The sequence below is a fragment of the Leptonychotes weddellii genome, chromosome 6 (genome assembly GCF_054177405.1).
Source record: "Leptonychotes weddellii isolate Sample4059 chromosome 6, ASM5417740v2, whole genome shotgun sequence".
NCBI lineage: Eukaryota > Metazoa > Chordata > Mammalia > Carnivora > Phocidae > Leptonychotes > Leptonychotes weddellii.
In genome coordinates, this window is record NC_138374.1 from 109,600,607 (window position 1) to 109,618,502 (window position 17,896).

Here is a 17,896-nt window from a genome sequence, read left to right on the forward strand (position 1 = left end):
CAAGGGAAGCAAGGGCAAAAATGAACTATTGGGACTTCATCAAGATAAAAAGCTTTTGCAAAGCAAAGGAAACAGTCAACAAAGCCAAAAGACAGCCGACAGAATGGGAGAAGATATTTGCAAATGACATATCAGATAAAGGGCTATAATATAAGTTGACAATAACATCTTGCTTTTCAAAACGAGCCATTTATCTCTGGACAAAAGCTTTCCATTGTAAAATTATATTTATTAATATCATATAAAATAAAAATACTTAAAATGTGAAAAAATATACAAACATTTCAACTATTGCCAATAAACAGCGTAAGTATAAGCAGCTTCCTTTTACTGAACATTGCTCCATATGTTTGAGTGAAGGAGGAAGAAACAGTGAAGGGTTATCATTACCTTGACTGTATGCACCCATTGTTGATATGACCTCGGGTTTCCTGGAAAATATAAAAATAAGATGTCAGGAATATTTGATCTAAAATAAGTCCATAAACTAAAATTCATTAAGAACTAATATTTCCAGGATTTTAGCAGGCAAATTTTGTTTATCAGCAGTGTTGTGACAGAAGCAATGGTATTGTAAGAACTATTAAATTGCTCTTAGGAACGCAGTGATTAGAATGTTTAAGAACAGACATTTTTTTCTTTACTCACATATAAAGGTAATATGCTAAAATATTCTATCTTCTTTCATTTTAATATGACGTTCAGAGGGGGAAAATATACCCTCTTTTTTGAAATCCAAGATGCCTGTGTCTTTTTACTAATTTTTCAATGTTTTATGTCTATATTGTCTTGTAAAAGTTTGCCTCTTCTACGCAACTGGGTTCGTTTAAAAGTAATACTGCAAGTGGGACGCCTGGGTGGCTCAGTTGGTTGAGCAACTGCCTTCGGCTCAGGTCATGATCCTGGAGTCCCGGGATTGAGTCCCGCATCGGGCTCCCTGCTCGGCAGGGAGTCTGCTTCTCCCTCTGACCCTCCCCCCTCTCATGTGCTCTCTCTCATTCTCTCTCTCTCAAATAAAATCTTAAAAAAAAAAAAAAAAGTAATACTGCAGTGCATAGGGAAAGAAAAAACTAGATGGGAATTCTAAAATGCAAAGAAACTTGAAGACAAAAAAAGATTATCTACGGTTTTTAACTATAAATTAATGGATCGCAAATTTTACTGTAATGCAATACAGTCAGAGTTCTGAAGATATTCTCTAGTTGTAAATCCAAGTTTGAAAGATACTACCCAAGGAAATATGAAGCAAATGAAGGTTTTAGTCTATAAAACATTATGGTTATTAGAAAGTTCAAATGCTGACAAAGTTCTTTTTCTTTTTTTTTAAGTTTTTATTCAAGTTCCAGTTGTTAACATACAGAGTAATATTAGTTTCAGGTGTACAATACAGTGACTCAGCACTTCCATACAACATCCGGCGCTCATCACAACAAGTGCACTCCTTAAAACCAGTTCTAATAAAACTAGTAATCACATGTTTGGTTCCAAGTATGGTAATTTAATCAATAAAATGATATCAGAAGGCAAAAAAAAGAACACAATCTCAACTAATGTTTAATATCAACTGACTTAGATTTCATCGGCCTTCTTGGTTTAAATGCTTAAAAAACAAAGTCCTGATGGCTACTCCAAGTACAAGTAATCCCTAAAACAGATTATGGTCTCTTCTTTTTTTTAATTGCAGTATAGTTGACATATAACATCATATTATTTTCAGATATAGAGCATAATGATTCAATATTTGTATATATTGCAAAATGATCACCACATAAATCTAGTTAACATCTATCACCACCTATGTTCTCTACTTGCATGTAGTTGTGTTCTTTTAAAAAATTCATTCCCTTGCTGTTATAAAATAGAAGCTGAATGATCCCAGCCCAAGAACTGATTTCAGTTGCTGTCTTTGCACTCCTAACCAACATCAGACAAAATGTGTCCAGCTCTGATATGACTCCTGTTATTAAACCTTTCTCTAATTCAAAGAAAAAAATCAAGAAATAACCCCCATTGTGAAAAACATCTCTTACTACTCAGCACTGCACTTCACTTTTCTGGAAGAAAATACCTGGGCAAAAATAATATTTTTTTCTAATCTTATGAAATGATTATAGCAAAATGTGTCTACTCAAAATAACCTCTGTAAATAAAATTTGCACTGTTAAAAAACCATGAATTTCAGGTGGTATTTGTTCTAAACAATTTTTTAATGATATTTCCTTTGTAACGTAACAAAAAATTCAAGTTATTCAAGTTATTCTTTATTTCTAAGGAGAGTTTATTAACAAAAAAATAAACAGTATATCTTTACCCAGATTGTTCATATACTTTTACCTCTCTGCTAAAGGTTCTCATCAGTTCATATACTTAATAACTTCTCTATTAAAAATGGTTGGGTAGAAATCACAAATTTAAGACTTGGTTGTTATTTATAGTATTCTGGGAAGTATTTTATTTTCATTCTTTTCCCAAAATAAATGGAAGAAAGTAGAAAGAGAAATCCTAACTTCTATATGATAACTATTTAGCATTCTGGAACACTTGTCAATCCAGAATATAATTTTTTAAGCCTCTAAACTACAAAGAAAATTAGTATCATAAAACTTCAGAGCAGTTATAGAAAGGTCAGTGTCTTAGAGTTATGAGGAATAAAAATAGCTCATATTCAGCTCTTCACAGGTCACAAAATGTTTTTACCTACATTCCCTTATCTGAGTTGTGTTTTTGTACTCTAAAATAGGCAAAGCAGGTAGTGTCTTAGGCAGCACAATTCAATGAGAGGAAGTGGGCTTTGGAGTCCAATGATCCGAGAGTTCAAGTCCACTGTATCCTTGTAAACTATGGGATTTGGGACTAGATCTTTAACCTGGCTGCTACAATGTTACTTAGTACAATACCTAGCACATCACAAACACATCAAAAATGTAAGTTATTGTCAGTAACTTGCCAAACGAGGAAACTGAAGGTTCTGAGGTAGCACATTATTTGCCCAAGGTCACAAAGATAGCAACTGAGAAAGAATAAGAATCTAGGTATTTGAATTCTTGGTTCTGTAGTCCTTCAACTCTGAAATTCTACCTCTTAAGACTGCTAAATAGAATATGATAAAACAGAGATTTCCCCTGTATCACTTCACACTAATTACATTAGAAATGAAAAGGGGCTGCTCAAAGCGGATACCTTGAGAAGAAATAGTTGACAGAATCACCAATAATAATCCAGAATTATATGCACAGGGGAAAACAGGAAGTCCCTACATAAACTGCTTGAGATGACAGGGAAGCATGTGGTACAATTTAGGGAGATTCCTGTTAAAAATTTTTTTTAAAGATATTTGTTTCTTGGGGTGCCTGGGTGGCTCAGTCATTAAACGTCTGCCTTTGGCTCAGTCGGTTAAGTGTCTGCCTTCGGCTCAGGTCATGGTCCCAGGGTCCTGGGATCGAGCCCCACATCGGGCACCCTGCTCGGCGGGAAGGCCTGCGTCTCCCTCTCCCACTCTCCCTGCTTGTGTTCCCTCTCTCGCTGTGTCTCTCTCTGTCAAATAAATAAAATCTTAAAAAAAAAAAAAAAGGATATTTGTTTTTTTAAATTTAGTGCTTTTCAGATTGAAAGCTTCTATTTCCACAAAATTTATGAGACAAGTACATTATTTTAAAAAATATTTCTTAAAGGCTATTTTTCTTCTTAAAAATGAATCTGAATGCTAAAAAAAAAAAAAAAAAAAATCTCTCAGTCCTTCCACTAAAGTCACTGGATTATGGAAATAACAAGCATTATTGAGGAAATTCCCAACACTGTTCTCATTAAACATACGAGTGATTTTCTCAAACTCAAGGACAAAGTATCTTTGTTTCCCACTTGTGCAAAGACTTCTTCCTCGAATGTGTTTGCTTAAATTCCAGTAATCTCTAGTTACTTCTCAAAAAAATATATAAATTTATCTAAATTGTTCAGTGAAGCCAGAAAAATGCCACTAAAACGGGTAACTACCTACTACCTTTTCAAATTCTCTTGGTGCCTCCGTCAGTACAAAAAAGAAAGAGAATTAAATAAATAAAAGACTGATCAGATTATGTCAGGAAACTAATGAAGCAACAAATGCTAATGAAGAATAACTATATGCTTCTATATAAAATCAATCTGAAAATGTCTCTCCTTTTTAAAGTTTAGATAACTGGAAGTGGATTTAAAAAACTAGTCTTATTTTAAATGAAAAAAATACGCAAAAAACCCCACCCCAGGTTCTTAACTACTCAATATTCCTTAGCTGCTTTTTCATAAACCAATGTTTGTGTTTATCTAATTTCGTCCTTTGTTCTACTTGTGTCCACTTTTATTACCTTTTAGCCACTATGGGTATTCTTCCCTTTACACACTTCCTGATATTACTTTCCTCTTAAGGTTGATTATTCTACAAAGGTCTCATGAAAAAAATCAGGAGTAACAGGGATTTCTTTACAGTCCTGACCACCGGGATTTACAGGACAGAAAACAGTTTTTGGAGATCTGTATGCATTCAGGCTTTAACCATAGTTCTGATTCAATGTGAATCTAGGTTTGCTATGAACGACTGTCCTGCACTGTATATTCTTAACAAAGCCACAATAATTACAAAGTTCCACCATACTCATATTCATTTTATCATCACCATATATAGACTGTATAAATAGAGTATATAAACTGCCATTGCAGTGACACAGAAAGGGGAGAAATTAGATGCTTCTCTGAAATTTCCTAATTATTTTTGCTTAAAGGAACATGATTTTTTCCTCAGCCTTAGTGAATGTTGATTTTTCTTACAGTGATCTTTCTTAGGGCTTTATGTATAAAAAATCTTCAACGGATAATCATGAGACAGGAATTTTACTTTATCCACTTGGAGTAGAGAAGGCTTGGGTAGTGCTCTTGTTTACTGAATGTCTTCTAATTAAGAAGATTTCTTATCACAAGAAAGCAATATATTATAGTTATTAAATCAAGAGCTTTGAACCCAGGCAGACACAGGCTGAGTTCAGCCTCTAGCACTACTAGCAGTGAGTTGGGGCAAATTGTTGAGATAAGTGCCCTCATAAAAATGGGGATGGGTAATCAAAATACCTCACAGGTGCTCTTGAGGATTACATGAGGTAAAATTTGTAGAGCTCTTATAAAGAGATTCTGTCACATATTAATATTCAGTAAGTAGGAACAATTATAATTATTCTTACTATAACTAGGAGAGAAATGAGTTATAATAGTTCACTTCTTTGAAAAATAGTTTCATATCATGATATAGACATCCTTCTTACAAATGTAGTCTAAATGACAAATGTATTATGTTCTTTTATATATATATATGTCATTTATAAGAACATTACTAATTTTTATTAGATTATTCATATTTTTATTTCAAATCCTAATAAATTGTGCTTTATATTTTTCTAAGAATAATCTCTATGTATCTCTAAAATAATAACCTAAAATACAATGATTAAAAAATAACACTTGATAGCCAGGCATAATTTTTAATATATTTTCTTGCTGTACATACTGAAATTAATACTTGTTGAATTATGTTTTCCTTTTGAATCAGTATTGCTCCCACCACCACCAAATTAAGATAAGCGTTCAAAACTTTTTTCATTTTAAGAAAGAAAAACAAAGTGGTTGGCCTGAAGTTGTACTGCAAATGTAGCAGTCTCTAAGTCAGATGCCAACTGGTGATCAATATCCCATTCTTTTTTTTTTTTTTTAAAGATTTTATTTATTCATTTGAGACACAGAGATACGGAGAGAGACAGAAAGCATGAGCAGGGGGGAGACAGAGGGAGAGGGAGAAGCAGGCTCCCCGCTGAGCAGAAAGCCCGATGCAGGGCTTGATCCCAGGACCCCGGAATCATGACCTGAGCCAAAGGCAGACGCCTAACCATCTGAGCCACCCAGGCACCCCAGTATCCCATTCTTTTTAAACCATAAGACCTTTAATGAAAAATTTTAGTAACCCCTCTCCCACCAGAAAAGACACCGACCTATCTTCTATTCTAGAACAGCGGTATCTGGACCAATGGTTAAGACTACAGAATTTAACTCTACAAAATGATCATAGTTCTACCCCATTACTGTCACAAGATGTCATCTTCAATTCCATATAAGATACTAGCCCCACGGGTCATAAAAATAATGAGACAGCAGTTATATAAATACTGAATAGATGCCTCAAGCAATTCGTCCAGGAGCTGACAATATTTTGCTTGTCTGAGTTGAAAAGTAAAAAAGCCTTATTTTAACACAAAAGTTCCATTGAAGCTAAATTTTTACCCATGAGCTGAGGACAGCAAGGAGCTGAATGACTGCACACTTGGCTTACTTGCTGAGTCAAGTAAACTAAGTTTTTCCCAAAGCTAAATGCTTTCAATGAAATGCTATACTTATGCCAGATGAAGATCCATAAATGCTCAGTTCATTTGTACCTCTTTTAATGAACAAATTATCTCAATGGTTTTTGTATTTCTACGGTGCAAAAAATACATCTTATTTAAGAATAAAATTAAATTTGGGGAAATTTGTAGATGTGTACTCATTACTGTCTTTTCATGTTTTATTTCTCAATTCTAGGAACTGTTTGTTCACATGCACACTAAAGACATCTTTTCCCCAAATTAAACCTACAGATAAAGAGAAAAATTATTATCATACATGGTGAAAATGAACACACCAGAGATTTTTGTTTGTTTAGTTCACCCTGTATCTGGAACAGTACCTAGTACATAGGTAAACACTTCACACAATACCAGCTGAATGAATGAATGTGACACTTCAAGGACTTGAGCAAAATTCTCTGCCAGAGTCAGGACTATATACTGGAGCAATCATGTACAAAGTACCAGCTCGTAAGTCATTAACTGCCTAGGTAATTGTAACATTGTTTGAATACTTACATATGAAACACTATAATTGTTTAATTATATTAAAGTGCATTATATTAAATAAAAATTAGATATCACCTAGCTTATGTTTCACACATACAAAATAATACGACGCCTTCCATTTTTTTAGTGAGCACTTTTTACAGTGACAAGTGTAAGCACATGGGATGGTAAACTGAAAAGTCTTTTCCTCATGCTGCAATGTTCTGCAAAGCAAAAAAAAGGTAAAGACTTCTATAACAATACACTTACTTAAAATGTAAAAGCACTGTGGTATTCAAATCTTTTTTTTAGATTATGTTATAATCTAATATTTCAACTATAATCTTAGTTCTTTAATTCTTACTTAGTAGTAGCCATCACTGTGGGTTATTTTTAGCAGACAATACTAGCCAGGATGAAAGACAGGAAGATACAAGCTAACTGCATTTCTGTGACATTTATTTCTACTAATATTAAGAGATTATCCAAGCAAACAATTACCAATTCATGAGACCATCTTTAACACCTTGAACAATAAAATAATACCACAGCTCTTATGAAAAAAACATATTTAAGACATTATATTTTTAAGAGCAAAAGTTCCTTATGAAGTAGATTATATCAGATACAAGTGTAAAAATCAAGACAATTGTTACTCAGAAAATGGATAATCATACTGGAGCTAGTCTTTACCTCCACAAAAGCCACCTGAAGTGATTTCCTCTTCAAACACATCAGAGAAACCCCTTCCTGCATTTAGTTTTGCCAGTCGACCATCAATAAACTGAAATTAAAAAGTGTCAAATATGTTAATTTTCATTTTCTTCATAAAATTAATTTTACTTATAGCAAAATATTAGTATCAGATACTTATATAAATATAAATTACACATATATATGTATATACACACATATACAGATGCATGACAAGAAAACTCAAGCAGTTAAAATAGCAGGTGCTCGGTAAAATAACAGCTCTTTAGTTAAATCAGAAATGTATGGCGCACACTCTAACTTCATTAACAAGAAAAAGAAGGTACGATTTACTGGCACTTGGTTACTTTCTATTTTGTCATCTGTGGCATCTGAAATTTGTATCTTTTGGATTATAAAAATTGTTATAAATGTTTTGAGGTTGGGGCGCCTGGGTGGCTAGGCGACTGCCTTCGGCTCAGGTCATGATCCTGGAGTCCCTGGATCGAATTCCCCATCGGGCTCCCGGCTCGGCGGGGAGTCTGCTTCTCCCTCTGACCCTGCCCCCTCTCATGTGCTCTCTCTCTCAAATAAATAAATAAAATCTTAAAAAAAAATAATAAATGTTTTGAGGTTTCTCCATTCATAATGAAGGTGAAGTATCTTTAAGCTCCCTTGCATAAGAGACAATGGGTAACATAAGAAAGACTTAAATGATGTATGAAAGGTAGACTTGAAGATTTGGAGATTAATATGAAATGTTCATTTTCATGCTGGAATTAATCCTGGTCACAATTTTTTTACCCTGGAAAATTTAAATTAGCCAAATTAAAATAAAGTAGCTTGACTTTTAAACAATTCTCACTCTGTCCTAGTTCTAAAAAAGTTTTCTATTTAAATGAACAAAACTAATTGAGAGGAGTTCTATAGGGCAATACAGTATTCCTCAGGCAGCAATTTAATGCTTAATTATTTAATGGCAGTAAATTACATCAGTTTTATATGACTTTGAGACAGGAATCTCTTACAGACCAAAATTAAGAAAGAAACAAATGAAATCAACAGAGTCCTGTTCAAAATGTGGTTTAACTACCTTTATATTATCACAGAATAATTTTGACCCAAAATGTGGTTAGATGGATTTAAACAGACATAGCCTAAAAGGATGTACAGTCATGCCTTTTTTTTTAAGAGTATGAGTTGCTCTCATAAAAATTAAAACTTTTTGAGGGTAGGGACCATAGATTACCCATTTTTATATCATCATTATGCTTGGAATAAAAATGTTTCCGATAATATAAGCAAATATCAACAGGAGTTTGGAGAATGAAAGGCTTGTATCACATCTCTGTTACTTATTAGCTTTATGATCTTGGGCAACTTGCTGTCTCTGAGTCTGTTTTCCCTTCTATAAAATGGGAAAAATAATAAATATCTTACGGCGTTTTGTGAAGGTTAATTGAAACAACATGAAGTACCTAGATTGCAGGCAGAGAATAAATGTTAAATACTAAAGTCCACCTTTTCCCACCACCACCACCTTTTCGATCTCTATTAATTTATGAGTTTCCTGAGTATAGGATCACTGTCTTTCTCATGTATGTATCTTTAATATCTGGCAAATGCCTAACATACAGTTTGAAATGAATGTTTGCTGAAAGACAGAAGTATACTGAAACAACGTGAAAGGTGTGTATATGGAATTATTTATTTCACTGTATCTTGAGATAAAAGGTAATAATGTAATCTTGGCATCTTTACTACTTATGATAAATGGTTAATTTGAAAAATAAAGTGGTTTAAAATGCTTGCAAAATTTGACTTTCATATATTTTCAACATAGCATTATAAATCAAACTAAAGTGATCTAATTTGATGGACTAAGTATCATTTTAGGAAAAAAAGGTGAAGTAAAATGATAAATTTAAAGCAATACATTACTGACAAATGAAGCAAACTAAGACATCCTTTTAAAGGACTTAATTTGTTTTAAAAGATTAAGACTACAAGACTTTTAAAAAGGTTTTCATTTTTATGTTTACTAGAAATAATCCATCCATTTTAGTTTGAGTGGAATAGTTCAATGTCTAAAAAGAGATAAATCCCAAAACTATTTACTGATTATGCATTTTTGAGCATGAGTAACTACTTTGTGTTACTGTGAACTAGTGAATTGAGCCAATAAAAATTAATCACTTGGTAAAATGCCATGTGTTATCAACTGACTTTGCAAACAATCCTGTCACAGTGACAATCAGACATTTATCTACATGCATACTTAATGAAAATGTTTGTTCTTAAAATAAAAGATGGATTGTATGCACATACACACACACAGATACATATTCTATACACATACACACAAATATAGATACCCAGGGATAAGCTGAGAAGTGGCATTAATGGAGAAAAATATGCTTAAGGTAACAGTTCTCTAAATTCCTTTTTCTAGTTTTGATTCAGTAACCAGTAACACTTTTTTTCTTTTTTCCCAAGTGGAGTTGGGTCATGGTTACTCCATTCTAGTAACTCTGGAGGATTTCATAGTAAGTAAAAAAAGGTAAGAGCATTTTAGCTATTTTGCATAGAAATAATTTTGAAGTAAAAAATATTATCTGTTGGAAAAGCTATAACTATAATGGGCTGTAACCTGTCACTTGATTAATAGTTACCCACATAATTTAGTAAACACATATCTTAAGGTAATTGGAAGACTAAGTTTTAGAAGAATTATCTTTGGAATTGCAAGTAATGGCAAGTAACACTGTTAATAACAATGAAAGGGCTACAGATATAACAAAACATTAGGTTGCAAGTAGATTTTTAAAGGAATTTAAGAGTTTGCATTAAGATGATGCTTTTTTTAAAATTTTATTTTATTTTGTTATGTTAATCACCATACAATACATCATTAGTTTTTGATGTAGTGATCCATGATTCCTTGTTTTTGTGTAAGATGATGCTTTTTACATAAATCTTAATACTTTGCTTTTCATCCCAAAAGTAAAAATTAAAACCTGGACCTAAACATGCTAAATAATCACACCAAAACATGAATAACATAATTGGAAATTTCAAAAAAAATTCATAAACATAGTTCCATAGCATGGAGTCCATAATTTTATTATAAATTATAAATAAAAGTCATTTAAATAAGGATATGTATAATTATCAAGACCATTAATATTATTCCCTCCAAATCATCAATACCTGCAAGAATTGAATTTTGTTAATCCTTATGACACAATCCTAAAGTAGTGTGACAGGTTACAAGAGAAATGTTTTTAAGCAATAAAGCTACTTCCTTCTACTCTTTTTGATAGTTTTTTTTTTTAAGATTTTATTTATTTATTTGACAGAGAGAGACACAGCGAGAGAGGGAACACAAGCAGGGGAAGTGGGAGAGGGAGAAGCAGGCTTCCCGCCGAGCAGGGAGCCCGATGTGGGGCTCGATCCCAGGACCCTGGGATCATGACCTGAGCTGAAGGCAGACGCTTAATGACTGAGCCACCGAGGCGCCCCTTTTTGATAGTTATTGCTAAGGTTTTTCAAAGCATTTTTATCTTCAAATAACCATCTTAACAGGAAATTAAAACCATTTAAAGAAATTATCTGTTGTTTTAAATGGACTTCAGTAAGCAATACTGTAAAAATAAAAATAAACATTCACCACATCAATTTTCAAATACAATATAAATGTTTTAAAAATTCAATAAAATATAAAGAATAGACTTAGTGGTAAGCTTCTTTACCAAAAAATATAAAGAATATGTTCTGATCAGATTCACAGAATAAACTTAAATATATGGCCCAGTAGACTATGTATCTTTCCTCTAAGAGATAAATTGTATGCTTCTCACAGTTCTCTAATTCCTCACCAGTCAGTGCACTTGTGGCATTTAATCTAAAAATCCAAAACAAGTTATGCTATTAATCAGTGGTATATACATATGTTATATAAATATCTAATTGCAATCAATCCATCAAAACTCTGAGGATGACAATAATTAAATTGTAAGAGTCTTATATGATTTTTAAAGATTTTGACTCTTTAAAAGAGCTCATGAAAAACACTGTCTGGGGAGAGAGGGTGAGTGGTGCAATTCTTTATCAAGCTGGGGAAGGGGAAGACGGAGTGCTGGGCTTCACGCTGACACGACAGTCTTGTTACTGAAGCGAAGCAGCAGAGGCACTGGGGCAACACAATAAACAAATCGAGACTCCCCGATTCCTTTTTCAGCCTGGAGGAAAAATTAACATATCTCAAAATTTATCTCCTATTAGAAATTCTTCGTGGCATAAATATAAGATAACTAATCTAATAAAGGCTTGAGAGATAGAGAAAAATACATTTTTTAATGAGTCAGAAATCTTCAGCAATTTAAAGGAAAAATGTAAATACAGTAAAAAATTACTTTTAAAATATATTAATTTATAACAGATCTTTAAAATTTCTTTTCTATATAATGCTTTGGGCTAAAAAATATAAGTAGTCGACTTTAAATATTCCTTCTTATAAATGCTCAGTAAACCTTGACAGGTTAGTGAAAACTACACTGAAGTGTTACAATAAATTAAGTCAGCAGCTATTTACAGACACCTGCTAAATGCAGGGCATTCAGTTACTCACTATATATATAAACACAAACTGCTATAACAAATGGGCATCAGGTAGGTCGGTTTAGAGCTAAACCAACAGAATTAAGTATATGAAGGAATAGAAATAAACTGTTATTTTTATTCCATTTCAAATACTAGGCAAATAAAACTGTAAGAATACTAAATTACACTACCATGGTATAATGACCAGGAAAACACTGTGAAGGGATAAAAAGCCCATTCAGTGTGACTTATTATTGGAACTAATAACCTAAAACAACATTAATGGAACAACAGTATCCTCCGGGATATATCAACAGATAGTCCTTAAATAATCTGCAACAAAATCAAGTCTGTTAAACCAGACTAATGAATTAATTCAATCATTTGATAAATATCTAATTAAATGTTTACTATATGCCACGTACTTTTCTAGATGCCTGAAATATAGAAATGAACAGAACACAAAATTCAAGTCTTTGAGGGCTCTCTCTCTTTTTTTCTTGATGAGTTTAACTAAAGGTTTGTTGATTTCATTTATCTTTTCAAAGAACTAGGTCTTAGTTTCATTGATCTTTTCTATTGTTTTTTTAAAGTCTCTATTTTCATTTATTTCCTCTCTGATCTTTATTATTTCCCTCCTTCTACTAACTTTGTTCTTTTTCTAGTTCCTTTAAACTTAGACTGTTTGAGACTTTTCTTGTTTCTTGAGATAAACCTGTATGTCTCCTCAGACAAGGGCAACAAAAACAAAAATAAACAAGTGAGACTATATCAAACTAAGTAACTTTGGCAAAGTGAAGGAAACCATCGACAAAATGAAAAAGCAACCTACTGAATGGGAGAAGAGACTTGCAAATGATGTAACAGATGAAGGGTTGATATCCAAATTACATAAAGTTCTCATACAATGAATAACAAAAAACCAAATAGCTCAATTAAAAAATGGGCAGAGGACCTGAACAGACATTTTCCAAAGAAGACATAAAGATGGACAATAGACATATGAAAAGATGTTCAACATTACAAATCATCAGGGAAATCCAAATCAAAACAATGAGATAACACCTCAAAACTGTCAAAATAGCTATTATCAAAAAAAAAAAAAAAAAGAAAGAACAAGTATTGGCAAAGATGTGGAGAAAAGGAAATCCTTGTGTAATATTAGTGGGAATGTAAATTGGTGCAGCCACTAACAATATGGAGGTTCCTCCAAAAAAATTAACAATAGAACCACCACACTATTCAGCAACTTACTTTGGGTATTTATCCAAGAAAATGAAAACATTAATTCAGAAAGACATATGTACCCCTACATTCACTGTGGCATTACTTAAAATAGCCAAGATAGGACAGCAATCTAAGTGTCCACTGACAGATGAATGGATAAAGATGTGGTACACACACACACACACACACACACACACAGGACTATTATTACTCAGCCATAAAAAATATATGAAATCTGGCCATTTGCCACAATATAAATAGTCATAGAGGGTATTATGCTAAGTGAAATAAGTTAGAGAAAGACAAGTGTTGTAGGATTTCACTTATATGTGGAATCTAAAAAAACAAAACAAATGAACAAACAAAACAAAACAGAAACAGACTCATATAGATATAGAGAACAAACTGGTGGTTGCCAGAGGGGAAAGGTGGTGGGAGCATCAGTGAAATAGGTGAAGGGGATTAAGTACAAACTTCCATTATCAAATAAATAAGTCACAAGGATATAAAGTACAGCATAAAGAATATAGTCAATAATATTGTAGTAACTTTGTATGGTGACAGATGGTGACTAGACTTAGGGTGATAATCATTTTATAATGTATAAAAATATTGAATCTCTATCTTGTACACCTGAAACTAATATGATACTGTATGTCAATTCTAATTCAGTAACAAAAAAAAAAACCCTTCATGATGCTTAAACATTTAGGGGGGAGAAGGGGAGTGGAAGCATGAAATAAAAAAATGTAATAAATTATGTAGTATGTTAGAAGGTGATGAGTGTTAGAAAATAAGAGAGAATCGCATAAGGAAGACTGGGCAGTTTGGACAAGGAACTTCCAATTTGAAAGAGTGTGATCAGGGCAGATATCATGAAGAAGATGACATCTGAGTCAAGCCTTGAAAGCAGTGAGGAAGTAGGACCCATAGTTTGTGGGAGAACAGATTCCAGGAAAGGGAGCCACCAGCATAAATAATACCCCGATACAGGAGCAAGCATATCATCAGTGAGCCTGTAGGAAGCTCCAGTTGCCAAGAGAAAACCCAGCCAGTCATGAAGACTACTCTCACTTTAAAGTCATAATCTGCCATCTCTAATGTGCTCTGAATGATGCCAAGCAATTCTATTTTTTTTCTAGTCCATTCACTCTCCCATAAATATCCAACCACTTCCCCCATTTTTTCTTAGCTGATGACCTTGCTTCTTAACTTCACTGAAGGGGGAAAAAAAAACCCTGAAGTCATTAAAAGAAAAATTCTGCAAATTCTAAGCATCCCATTTATTCAGCCCCTTTACCTCCTCCTCTTCCCATGCTTCTGCTTTCTCCCTTGTGATGCATGAAGTAACTGTGCTCCGCACAAAGACCAACTCCGCTAACAATTTTTCCTCCTTTTTCCTGCATATAGCTTTCTTTCTCTACTAGATCTTCCCACCAGCCTACACACATGTTATTTCTTTTCTTGACCCTTTTTACTTCTCTAGCTATGTCCATTTCTGCATTGCTCTTTTTTAAAAAGATTTTATTTATTTGAGAGAGAGAATGAGAGAGAGAGAACACATGAGAGGGGGGAGGGTCAGAGGGAGAAGCAGACTCCCTGCTGAGCAGGGAGCCCGACGTGGGACTTGATCCCGGGACTCCAGGATCATGACCTGAGCCGAAGGCAGTCGCTTAACCAACTGAGCCACCCAGGCGCCCTCTGCATTGCTCTTTACAGTAAAACACAAAAGAGCTGTCAGGACTTTGGTCTCCACTTCCTCTTCTCCCATGCTTCAACCACAATTTCTGCCTCACCATTTCAGCAAGCTTACTCTTGCTGATGTCATCAGATCTCCACTTTACTAAATTCAGCAGTCAGTTTCAGGTCTTTATTTTTTAATTAACTTGTCAGGAGACTTTGACAGTGTTGACCCTTCCTCTTTGGTATTCTTTCCCTACTAGGCTGTGAAGATACCTTACTGTTTTGAACTCTCTCCGACCTCACTGGTCACTCACTCTTTCTTGGCCTCCTTCACCATCGCCTCCTGCTATTTTCCAGTTCCTGGGCCTCTTGCCATTTTTCTGTAGAGCCACTCCTTTGATAATCTCACTTGTCTTCCAGTCTAATGGCTTTAAATCCTATCCCTATGCTGATGACTCCCAACTTTCTATTTGCATTCTAATTTTCTCCTCTGCCTCATTTATCCATTTGCTAACCAATATCCTAGTTGGATATCTAATAGACACCCCAAACTTAACATGTTCAAAACTGAATTCCTCTCATCAAAATATTTCTTGCCCATAATCTCTCCCCTTTCAATAGAATGACAGCTACATCCTACCAGTTTCTTGGATAAAAAATCATGAAAACATCTGTCATTCTTCTTTCTCTCACACTTCGTACTAAATCTTGCACAATATCCACTGACTTTATCTTCAAAATGGATCCATAACCTGATCAGCTATTATCCTATCTTCCACAAGCCAGTTCCTAAAATGCTATCACTTCTCACCAAGATTATAGCAATAGCCTTCCAAATCTTCCTCTCTGCTTCTATATTTGACCACCCTACAGGAAGTTGTTTAAATGCCACATATTCTGTGAAATGCACACGGTCACTATACTATCTTAAATTCCCTCCTAACCCCCAGGTAGCCCCCTTTCCCATTCTATTTACTTTTCTATAGTACTTATCATCTTTGAACATTCTACATAATTTATCTATTATCTGTCCCCTTCACACTAGAAATAAAAGATTCACAAAGTCAGATATTCTTTTTTGCTTTGTTCTCTAATATATCCCAGCATCCAGAACACTGCCTCATACATAAGTAGACACTCAAATTATACTGCTGAATTGAGAGAATGAATAAAGAATACCTAGATGAATATTTCCACAACTTTAGTGTGTATATTGTTATGTATTTCATTAATAATGTAGATTCCTGGGTTTTAATCCAGGCATCTTGAATCAGAAATTTTGAAGGTGAGACTCAAGAATATCCATTTTTAATAGACTTTTTAGATAAATCTGATGCAGATGGTTTAAGACCCCACAGAGAGAAACACTATTTAAAATAATAATTGAAGTGGGACACCTGGGTGGCTCAGTAGGTTAAGCATCTGCCTTCGACTCACATCAGGACTCACATCAGGATCTCAGAGTCCTGGGATCGAGCCCCGGGAGCTCCCTGCTCAGGAGGCAGTCTGCTTCTCCATCTCCCTCTGCCTCCCCACACCTGTGCCCTCTCTCTCAAATAAATAAAATATTTAAAAAATTAAAAAAATAAAATACTAATTGAAGTAAGTGAACAAAGGATGCTGAAAAATCTATATTCCTTGTCCTGATAAGCTATCTCTCCTTGTGCATTCCTTCCTTCTGCCAGTTAAGTCTCCAGATCTTCCCTATGTCACATCTTATTTTTATTATTTTTTCATGTTATAAAATCAGTGCTTGATACAATTACCATCTCCTAATGATTCATATATCAAATATTTCCTAATAGTCCAAACCTGTTGAATATTTAGTGTAGTAATGCATGTGCTGATCTTAGCTATAGATTACATACCATACATAAGTAACTATCATGCTTCTTTTAAAAAAAGATTAATAGGATAATGTAGAAATTCATAGGATTTTATTATTTACATTAAAACCTTTCTAAAATCTTCCAAAATCTCTAGCTAACATAAAAGGAAGACATATGGCTTTTGACTCGCTCCTTTTATTCAACATCTTATTAAATCAAAGAAAGTGGGTCATAGCACAAAATATAGAGAATGCTCAGGATGTCACTGAATTTTCACTCTACATCTTACAACCACTATATGACTCCAGGTTTAAGTTATAAACACCACTCAATTTAAAACACAGTAACACTTGACTCCTACAAGTTTTGGATTATTCCTAAGTGAGCTTCATTATAATCAATTTTATAAGCTCTTCTATCAAAATTTGTCAAGACATTTTTATATCTATTCCTTATAATGAGTCACTCAGCAGTTTTTATTTGATTTATGTATTTGACAATACTGTCTACCATGTATTACATATTAGGATACAAAACAGTTTTAAAAAATGATCCTTGTCTTTACAGAGCATACAACTCAAGAAAGAGTCAGACAAATCAACTTGGATTACGATCCAAGTTCATAAATCAATGTTTAATAAATGTTATTTTTATTACTTCATCATTACTGTCTTTCACTCTCTCACTATTTGTTAATAAGAATTTATTATAACCCAAGTTATTTTTTTGGTATGCTCATCAAAAGCAAGAAATTAACATAGATACAGCACTATTAAATAATCTACAGACCATCTTCAGGGTACACCAGTTCTTCTACTAATGTCTCGTTTTATTCCAGGATCGAACCCAATCTTTTCCATATGTGGTTCATCAGTCTTTCACCTTCCCTCTGGTGATCTAGACACTTTTGGAGAGTACTGCTCAGTCATATGGTAGAATGCTCCTGAATGTGGGCTATTCACAGAGACATGAAAC

The 17,896-nt window shown here is 33.8% G+C and overlaps 2 protein-coding genes across 6 annotated transcripts in view; both read right to left on the reverse strand.

The window, feature by feature from the left end:
• Positions 1 to 17,896, reverse strand: part of LOC145722335 (DENN domain-containing protein 1B-like) — a 390,017-nt gene that overhangs the window by 34,853 nt on the left and 337,268 nt on the right. The window lies entirely within an intron of this gene.
• Positions 5,658 to 17,896, reverse strand: part of LOC102748450 (DENN domain-containing protein 1B) — a 209,341-nt gene continuing 197,102 nt past the window's right edge. For 4 of the 5 annotated variants that reach the window (XM_081824947.1, XM_081824946.1, XM_081824943.1 and 1 more), the window contains 2 exons: positions 7,581 to 7,671; positions 5,658 to 7,111 (listed from right to left, as the gene is read on the reverse strand). In XM_081824947.1, the coding sequence (XP_081681073.1) occupies positions 7,032 to 7,111; positions 7,581 to 7,671 (171 nt within the window). In that variant the 3' untranslated portion in view covers positions 5,658 to 7,031. Of the gene's footprint in view, positions 7,112 to 7,569; positions 7,672 to 17,896 lie in introns of those variants that run through there. The other variant, XM_081824945.1, reaches the window with a different exon arrangement.